Below are 10757 nucleotides of genomic sequence, written 5' to 3' on the forward strand. Positions count from 1 at the left end.
CTCTCATAAGCCCACGAGGATTCAATCATAAAGGGTCACCCTGGTGGCTTTATTGAATCCTAATCTCCCGGCCAAAGGCCCCATCTTTAATACCATGATCAGATTAAGCTTTCACCTTCTTAATCCCATCACAACAAATTGTATCACATGAATTCTCAATCACATACACACTAAAGCAATAATCTTAGAACAAATCATGAAAATCTTAAATTGTTTGTTAATCAGGTATTAGGAAAGAAAACACAGATTACCATTGAGTCCATAGTTGAAAGATTTGGGGATGTATATGCTTGAAGAATATTGGGTGTGTACTTTATTTTTATACTGTTTCCGGCTTTGATATCCCAGTAATACTAGCTACACCAAACAAATTGGTAACTATGCTCTTCTATTCTGTATTCCGGGAGAGACTACAGAATCAGTGTTAATTCTGAAAACATTTGGTAGAGATAACCAGTAGAATTATCTGGGCCTGGAGATTTCTTTTTGGGGGAGTTTTGAAATTATGGATTCAACTAGCTTAATTGCTACAAGGCTATTCAAATTCTCTCTTTCACACTGGGTGAGTTGGGACTCTTTGTATTTTTCAATAAATTGGTCCATTTTTTCTAACGTTTAAGGTTATGCGTGTGGAGTTGTTTGTAGTGTTTCCTTATCCTTTTCATGTCTTTGGGGACTCTAGTGGCATTGCCTGTTGCATCTCTGATGTTGTCATTTGCATCTCCTCTTTTTTGCCAGTCTTGCTACCGATTTGTTAAATATTTGTTTAATCTTCTTAAAAACCAGTTCTTCATTTCACTGTTTTTTCTCTGTTGTCTGTTTTTGACCCTGCTGATGTCCACTCATCTTGTGTTTTAGCTGACGACTTCTGCCAGTTCTCTGGCTGGGAGAGCGGACAATCTGGTGACGGCCAGGTAGAGGCCAATGTCTGGGCTCTCCCCTAGGCCCCTGTTGGCACCTTCAAAGGCAATGCTCTTTGGTGGGGATGGGAGATTCATTAAGGGCTGAAGGGGATGGACATACTGGGCACTTATCCGGCCTTCTTAGATGTAACCTCGATGGGAGTACTGGGGTATCTCTTTAGCCTCAGGAGTGCAGAAGCCGAGGCTTCCCACCCAGCTTTTCTGCTGGGGGTGGGGACTGCAGCGGTGTCACAGTTATTCTTATGGTACTTAAGCTGAAGCAGAAGAATTACTGTCTAAAATTTTTCTTTTGCTATGCTGCCCTTTCCTGGTTTCACTGGGGCTTTTTGTCTATACACACTGGTGTTTCCAGGGTACTGGCTTCTTCAGGTTTAAGTCTCAGGTATATGAGACAAAAAGAAGACCTAGGGACAAGGGATGCCATGTCGTTCCTAGGGCCCCAAGAACCTCAGCCAATCTTCTTTCTTCTCTCCGCCTTTCAGTGTGTTCTTGTCTCTTCTATGTCTAATATCCAAGCTATTTAGCAGTACTTGACAGGACGGATAGGGCAAATTTACATCATCTTTCCAGGGGTGGAGGTTTGCCTTTTCAGAGTATTTATTTAATGAGAGAGTGATACAGAGACAGACAGGCTCCTGGACAGGATCTCATTCTGTGGCAATCCTGTCTCCCAGCTGGGATCACAGGCGCACACATGGGCATGCCCGTGAGTTCAGGCTCACTTGGGATCCCAAACTGGGGCCTCCTCCATGGCCTCAGCACCGCTCTGTGGCAGCCCACTGCCTGCACCAGTGTGGGTGGACTAGTGCCCAATTCAAGACCAAACTGACCTGGTTCCAGTCCTATGAAAACTCAATACGATGATGTTAAATTAGATCAAATTTTTATTATAAAATCACTTTATAGAAACTTGCTATATAACTGAGCTTTTCTTCTTTTCTTCTAGTATTTTGATGGCAATTCAGATGCCTCTTCTATAAGAGAAAATAAGTTTGACCCACCAATTGTGGCTAGATACATTCGGATCTCTCCAACTAGATTCTATAACAGACCGACCCTTCGACTGGAGCTGCAAGGCTGCGAGGTGAATGGTGAGCAACAGAGATGCACATTTTCTCACTGCCACTCAGAGAGTAAGACATAGGGGAGTGAGGAAATGAGTGGAACTTTTAGCTCTCTTCAATGACTTAAGCTCCTAGAAAACCCGTTGTGAAACAGAACTTCCACGCTCAGCGTGATGTAGGCCAACACTAATTCTACTGGCCAGAGGGCAGGCACCTCCTCACCAAACAGTGCCTGATATGGCCATTCAAGTTAGGGCCCTAGCTTGGAATGACTTCCATCTTTCCCTCATTCTATTTTCAATAAGAACTACATAAGAGTTACACTGGCTTTACTCTTCCAAAGTCCTCAGACTTTGCTGGAATGATAGGATCTAGTATATATTTGGTGTTCAGCGAATGTTTCTAAAATCTGAATGTTTCTAAAATCAGCATGGGGTGTGGTGGTTAAGGTGCTGGATTCCACATAGCTGACTCTGCAGTTCAAACCTTGGACCTGGCGACCTGAAAATCACTTTAACCATGTGTGTGTTCATGCACATGTGCCCAAAGTCGTAAGAGGAGAATGGAGAAGGGATTGCAGCATAGCCATCAGCATAGCCATCACCGCTGAGGGGGCAATTTCTTATTTTCCCTCTCTCTTAGTCACTCTCTTTCTCTGGCAAGCACACGCCCTGTAGAAAAAACCTAAATACATACATACATAAATAAATAAATCTGAGTCTGCCTCTCAACTTCCTGAAGCCATGACTGTTCTCTACACCCCTTCATGGGTACTCAAGTCTTCTTTATGTAGGGTGGGTTTCCAGGGAGATATAAACTAACTTCTGTTATAAATAATCCAGGTAATCATAAATTATATTAATAAAATTCTACTATATGTAACAGAAATGTTTAAGAGTTTTATCAACTATTCTTCCCTGACGTTTTTATTTTGAATGCCAGAGTGCACGTGTGTGAGACAGAAAGCTAAATACTGCTCTTGGGCTTACATGTACATCTAACACACAACATGGTCTCCACTTTATAAATGAGAAGCCAAAAGCATAGCAAAAATACATTCACTTGCCTAAAGTAACACAGCCCCAAGAATCAGAAACTGAATTACAGCTCAGACCGTCTGACACCAAATACCCTGTGCTGGACATTTAAACTCACATCCCTCCTTGAGAGTTGTGGGACTTGAGTCTTTGAGGTGGCTGGTAACCCTAAGCTGTGTCTCCCATCCATCCATAGATACATGCATGCATACATACAGACACACTCAGATTCAGTAAGTGTTCATTTTCATGATTATTGTTTCTGTTGTCACTTAGGGTAGTATCATTGGGTTGGAAAAGTCATGACGCATTTTTAGAAAAATACGAGGAGAATGCATAGCCACCATCACCCACTTCCCACCCATCCCCTGGAAATGATTTATCACTTTCCCTCTCATTGTCTTTCTCTATAACTTTGGGTAGACACACATGCTCTATGGCAAAAAACTTATAGAAAAATACGTCATGACTTTTCTGATGACGCCATATTTCTTGTCCCCCCTGTATGCAAAATACCATGCAAGGAATGTTGGTGGTGCATAATTAACTGCCTTACTTTTCTCTTACAGGCTGTTCCATGCCACTGGGCATAGAGAGTGGAAAGATAGAAGACAAGCAAATCACAGCTTCCTCGTTTAAAAAATCATGGTGGGGAGATTACTGGGAACCTTCCCGTGCTCGTCTTAATGCGCAGGGTCGTGTGAATGCCTGGCAGGCCATGGTAAAATATACATAGAATTCTTTCAGTCCTCCAGAAGAAAGCAAAGGCCCTCACTTCAGGGATGGGCTAGGAAGGGTCCGTGAAGCAGGAATATCATGTCCTTTTTTTTGCGGGGGGGGAGAGGTTTTTTGTTTTTGTTTTTTTGCTATAGGGCACATGCGCTTGCCAGACAGAGAGACAGAAAGTGAGAAATCACCCCCCAGGGAGAATGGCCATGCTGCAATCCCTTCTCCTCCCTTCTCATCTCAAGATCTTGGGCACGCACGCGCATGCACCCGGCGTGAGTTTTAAGCCACTGGGTCCGGGACACAAACCATGGTCGATTACGTGGGATCCAGCGACATAGCCATTATGCTAACTGCTGGTCCCGGAATATCATGTCGTATTCTGCAGATTAAACTCCTAAATCTAAGGGGCCAGCAGGTGGTGTAGTGGTTATGGCACTGGCCGACCACATGGCCGACCACAGTTCAAGTCCTGGACCCAGTGGCTTTAAAAACACACTGGGCACAGTTGTGCATGTGCCCAAAATCCCAGGGGGAGGATGGGGGAGAAAGCATAGCCACCATCACCCACTTCCCACTCATCCCCTGGAAATGATTTATCACTTCCCCTCTCATTGTCTTTCTCTATAACTTTTGGTAGACACACATGCTCTATGGCAAAAAACTTAAAAAAGAAAAAATCCTACTGAGACCTAAGACTCGAGGCTGTCTGTTGACTTGGTAGCTTTGGCTCTAACGCTGACTCAGCAAGAAACCATTTATCATCTCCCTGGTTCTTGGTCTAACCTTCATTTAAACCAAGAATGGGAAAAATTCTCCTGCAAAGAGCTAAATAGTACATATTTTAGGCTTTTCAGGCCTGTAACTACTCAATGCTGCTCTTGAAGCAGAAGATCAATCACAAACAATATTTAAATTCTCGAACAAGGCTATGCTACGATAACATTTTATTTACCAAAATGGGCAGTGGGCCGTATATGGCTCATGATTTAGACAATTTATATTAGTAATAAACAAATGATTTAGATTTACAACATCATTTCTTATTTTTTCTTCACAATTCAGCAACATTTTTCATTTTCTCAAGAATGCCATTTAAACTTCTTTGTTTCCCTTTTTAGGGAGCTTTGTGACATTCCTTGAGACAACTAGAGATGTGGAAAAATATTTCAAAACCAGGGTTATTAGTAATCTTAGTTTAACAAACACTTTCCAAAGAGCTGTGGTGCCCCTGATATTAGCACACTGAGTAAATCAATTGACTTAAATTTAGGGTAACTGTTAATGGTTGACTTGTTTTTATTTCGTTCTTCAACTACGCTGAGAAATCAGAATAGCATGGGTAATATTATGATCTCTCCAGTCAATTAAGTTCAACTTCCATACTCTTCATCCTTCTAGTCCCTCCCTCAAGATACCTACACTCCAATTCCCTGAACCCTCTGTAGAATTCTCAGTCCTGTCCTTCAAATAGGTCACAGGAAAGGAAGAGAATTGCAGTTTGAGTCGGGTACATAGACGAGCTTGGACCCCATGCAGACCACCTAGTCTGTCATAGATCACAGGATGTGCAAGTGGCAAAGGTTACAAAGCATCTGGTCCAGATTTTGCCTTTTAAGCTACAAAAGACTGAATGAGTTTACTTAGTTTGATGGCAAGATCAAAACTGGAATCCCACTTTCCCAGGAAACAGGAAAGTGTTCTTCCCACCACTTGAGGAAGCCCAGACACCTCTTGTTGAAATTTTGCTTAGAGAGGAACTGACTAGAGAGGTTGAAATTTAAAAAATTAAAATTGTATACTGCGTTGTATTTACATACTAACATAGTAATAAAGAGAAACGTCATCCAGTTCTTGACTAGATGCCTCCTTAGACCTGCTCTTGGTTGAATCTTGTCACCCCACCCTCTAGTTTACAGCCTTTAAAAAATCTCCTCTCCATATAATTTTCTCTTAGGTCTTTATGATGTAATAAAGGTCCTAGAGATAAAAATGCTAATTTTAATTTGTAATGCTGTTATTTGAAATCTGAGATTCCAGGTTAGAAATATTTGTTTCTCTTAAGCTCCTGTTATTATAAAATGTTTTGATAGTCTCTTTTGAGAGGCTGTAAATTGAAGCCAGACAATCAAAAGCACGCACACAGATTTCAATCTCTCTGTGACAAAAATATCTCCAGATCTTTCATGCCTATAAAAGCCCCCTATCTATCTACAGTCTGTATAACTGATTTGTAGACATACTAAGATGCCACCTAGCTATCACAAGAGGATGTTATAAAGTTCATCAAAAAAATGCATACGATAATTTTAATTCAATTAAAATTTGCTTTAAAAATACATATAACAAACCAACATAAAAAATGCATACCTATGTGTATACATATATAATACACACCTGTGCATATATGGGTGATGTTGAGGAAACATATCAATATTAATTATTGATTGAATGAAACTATAGAGCATGATAAATCCCTAAAGGTAAAAATTAATCTCAGATTACGTTAAAATTCAATTAGGCCTTCTGATCTTTGTCTAAGTGCATATCATTAAAAATGCGATGAGGCATTTTGTTAGGTCAGAAATAGGACAATTATTATGTCATGTATCAAGCCCTATTCATGTCTTTATCTGGTCTTGCAAATATTACATTCATTTGAAATACCAGAAAAAGAAATAGGACTATTTATCCTATTTGACATTACCGACGGAAAGAAAAGTTAGTGTTTTCTAAAATAAGTTAAACACAGAGGGGAAGCTATCCAGTTCTTCCCCAGATAACCCTTCAGCAATATCATCATAGTTCATATTTAAACAAATATGCTTAGTAAGCTATTTACAGATAACTTAGCAATTTAATAATCTTCTCAAAATTCATCTGCTCATTGGATTAATTATTTACTGAACTTCAACTGTTAAGCCTTGCACTGGGGCGAGTACCAGCAAGCAACACTAAGGAAGCCGCTGCCCTTGAAGATTAAGTGACACAAACAAATGAACAGAGTGCTCGCGCTGTGTGGAATCCTTCACACGTTAGGGCAGCAATCAGGACGGGAAAGGAAGACAGCGCCTTCTAAGGGATGAGGCAGAAAAGACATCCTTTTGCCCTTGTGGACTTCTGAGTACCTAGGTCTAAAAAAGCAAAGGTTCTGACATCTTCCTTTTCTGTATGTTTATCATTTTCACAGGCAAACAACAACAAACAATGGCTACAAATTGATCTGCTGAAAATCAAGAAAATAACTGCGATCATCACCCAGGGCTGTAAGTCTCTGTCCTCTGAAATGTACGTCAAGAGCTACACCATCCACTATAGTGACCAAGGAGTGGAATGGAAACCGTATAGGCATAAGTCCTCCATGGTGGACCAGGTACGGTGTGGCGTTTTGGCAAAGAGAAAACCTGTGAAACTGTGCTGCGCTGAGAGTATGTGACAGAGATGCACTGGAACATTCTCCCTCCTTGAGTCTTCCAAGTCCCGGTCTGCAGATGCCTGGGCTTGGGGCAGGGACTATGCATGGCATCTTTCTGCTTTGGCTGAGCCATCTGTGAAATATGAGGTCAAAACACCAGCTGATGCTGTGAGGCTTAATTAGCTCTGGTTGAGAATGATGGTGAAGGGATCCAGAAATCTTTCCACTATGAAGTATCTCTGTGTTAGCATTGCCTTAAGTATACTAGTTATTCATGACTGTCCATTCATACAGCATTTTAGGTCATAGTTAATTAATTCATCATTATTATTATTTTAGAGAGATTTTTGCTATAGGGTATGTACATTTGCTGGAGAGACCAAGAGAAAAACGGAGAGACAGAAAGCAAGAAATCATTCCCCAGAGGGGATGGGCAAGTCTCAATCCCTTCTTCTCCATTTTCCTCTAGGGAGTTTGGCACACATGCACACGTGCCTGGCATGAATTTTAAGCAACAGGTCCAGAACTTGAACTGTGGTTGACTACATGGGAGTCCAGTGATGTAACCATTATGCCAACTGCTGGTCCCTCTAGGTCGTAGTTATTAAACAGCAAACAACTGGTCTTTCACAGAGGGAAGACTAGGATTTCTTGTGAGATAAATGACTCCATTAAATTCCTAAATTTTTCTAAGTCCATGTTATGTGGTTTAAAAATGCAACCAGAAGAAACGCTAGATATGCCTAGTATTCCAGGGAAGGGAATTGGGCTAAAGCCAGTAGGAGAACAAATAGGAGACAAGAACAGATGTTCACTGACTTCTCATCAAATGCTCACTTTTCTCAATCAATTAGAATTCATCTCTCTCTTTTTCAACCCCTTGGCTGTCTGTTTTAATTTGACTCCAATCACGTATAAAATAGAATCCCTCATGGAATCTACCTGGCACGCGATCTCCTAGCTGCTCGAAGCCCCTCAGTGATAGTGCTGTATGTGTTTCTGTGATGCCCTCGGTTTGAGTTAAAAAGATTGGAAAAGAAATTATCTAGGAAATTTGTATACCCATTACGCCATCATTAAAGATTTTCTCACATTTTGCTTTCAGGTTTTTGAAGGCAACAGTAATGTCAAAGGACACGTAAAGAACTTTTTCAATCCACCGATCATTTCCAGGTTTGTCCGCATCATCCCTAAAACATGGAATCAAAGCATCGCACTTCGCCTGGAACTCTTTGGCTGTGATATTTACTAGAACTGAATATTCCAGAAGAAAAGAGACTCTTTAAGATCGCAAACACTTAGAGTGGACAGTGTATTTCACGGCTATTTTAAATGTTAACAATTTTCCACTAATTCTTTTTCTTTTTTTTCTATTAGAGAATAAATTCTTGTAGAAGAAATTTTTATAATGTAACTCTCTACAACCATTAAATGACATGGTGGCTAGTATTTCTTTATTATTCAATTATATATGAGAAAATATCAAGATCCAACATGAATTGCTCCATATTTCACAATGATTACAAATATTGTAGTATTCATATAATTAAAATGCTTCATTGTAGCTCTTTTTTTTTTTTTTTTTTTAAGGTTTTTGCTATAGGGCACGTGTGCTTGCCAGACAGACAGAGAAAGACAGAGAGACAGAAAGCAAGAAATCACCCCCTGGGGGGATGGCCACACCGCAGTCCCTTCTCCTCCATTCTCCTCTCAGGATCTTGGGCATGTATGCACACACGCCCAGCGTGAGTTTTAAGTCACCGGATCCGGGACACGAACTGCGGTCAACTACGTGGGAGTCCAGCAACATAGCCATTACGCTAACTGCTGGTCCCATTGTAGCTCTTTAAATACTATATGCATTACTAAAATAGATATTACTTTTTAAAACCATTTATAGAACTGGATAACATTCATTTCTACATTTTTCCTTTAACAATACATGATTTAGGGCCAGAATATGGTGTGGTGGCTAAGGGCACTGGATTCCCACATGGCTGACCATGGTTCGAGTCCTGGACCCAGCAGCTTGCTTTCTTGCTTTCCCCTCTCTCTCTCTGGTCAAGTTAAAAAATAATAATGAAAATAATAAGAAGAACTTGAATTACACAGATATTATTTATACATATATATAAAATTTAAAAGCAAAGGATGAAAAATGATAAAAAATGAGATTTTTAAATGGTTTGTTCTTTACAATCTTATTATAGAAAATACGTGCTTAAAATACTCTCTTCCCTATATTACTATAATTTTTCTGACTCTTTATGAATAAAGAAATAAATGTGCAGGACCAGCAGATGGTGTAATAATTATGTTGCTGGACTCTCCCATAGTTAACCGTGGTTCAAGTCCTGGACCCTCAGCATCTTTAAACTCATGCCAAAAACGTGTGTGCATGACCAAAATCCCAAGAGGAGAATGGAGGAGATTGTGGCATGGCCATTCCTGGGGAGGGAGGGGGAGGAGGAGATTTCTCACTTTCTGTCTGTCTGTCTGTCCAGCAAGTACATGCACCTTATAGCTAAAGTCTCTCTCAAAAAAATAAGTTCGCACTTGTGTCCAGTAGCCCCGCTGTACTTGTGAGTGCACCCTAATCTGCTTGGGACTGGCTACAGAGCTGACGTGCATGGTTAATGGTTATTAACATGGAAGAGAACAAAATAACCACAGAGAACTGGTGGTACAGGCTCCCAAAAGCAAGAGTTTTAGAGGTGGGAAGCAGGAGCTAGAACTTGGGCAGCCTGACTTCCATTGCGTTTACTGTCTGCACGAGTCACAGGCCAGCCTGGACTGCCAATCCATTGGGAGGAAACTAGGAGAGGAGCACGTACCAGGGGCACAGCTCGCTGAGAGCACCTTCGGCTACCTGTCGTCACCTATCACACCCATGGGTGTGGTGAGAGCTTCTGATAGCCACAAAACACTGTTTTTCTCCAGCTTGTACTCCTAGCATTTCTTCCCTTCCATAAGTCATGTCATTGTTCTACAGAATTTCTCTACGCTATTTCATTCTGTCAGGGCAAAAGAGTGTATTGAAGGTAAAGGAAACATTCCTTTCTTCTCTTCAAGGCCAGCCTTGTGAAATCTGTTCTGGCACAAAGGGCCTATGCTCAGAAGGCTTCTTTGCCTAGTTTACGGCTCTTCTGTCACCTTCTTGGAGAAAAAGGGACAATTGTTTGCTTTTTGGGTTTTTGTTTATTTGTTCTTAAGTCAAAAGGCATGTATGTTCATCAGAGAGAGACAAATAGAAAGAAGAGAAGGAAAGCACCCCGCAAAGGGGCGTGGTCACACCACAATGCCTTCTCCATGTCTCCATCTTGCAGGGATATGTGCCTGGCATGTTTTTCTAACCATCCAAGACAGGATTCGAATTGCAGCTGGCCATGTGGTATTCAGCTCCCTTAACAAGGAGCCATAGGACCAGAACCACTTAATTTTTTTAAACAAGGAGTCCAACATTTTAGTTTTGTGATAAGTCTCACAAATTATGCATCTATTCTCAAGTCTCTGCACTGCAGAACTGGGCAGGATCTCTCTTGATCTAGAATCTACTGAGGGGCAAGAAAATCTTATGGAGTAATGGATAGGG

At 41.0% G+C, this 10757-nt stretch overlaps 1 protein-coding gene across 1 annotated transcript in view; it reads left to right on the forward strand.

Annotated features, from left to right (window-relative positions):
- Positions 1-8729, forward strand: part of F5 (coagulation factor V) — a 107235-nt gene extending 98506 nt beyond the window's left edge. Inside the window, 4 exon segments of the mRNA XM_006150113.3 lie at positions 1870-2014; positions 3594-3745; positions 6941-7123; positions 8271-8729. Of these exon segments, the coding sequence (XP_006150175.1) occupies positions 1870-2014; positions 3594-3745; positions 6941-7123; positions 8271-8417 (627 nt within the window). The 3' untranslated portion in view covers positions 8418-8729.
- The last annotated feature ends 2028 nt before the right edge of the window (positions 8730-10757 follow it).

Source organism: Tupaia chinensis, unplaced genomic scaffold (genome assembly GCF_000334495.1).
Source record: "Tupaia chinensis unplaced genomic scaffold, TupChi_1.0 Scaffold000278_1, whole genome shotgun sequence".
NCBI classification, from domain to species: Eukaryota; Metazoa; Chordata; class Mammalia; order Scandentia; family Tupaiidae; genus Tupaia; species Tupaia belangeri.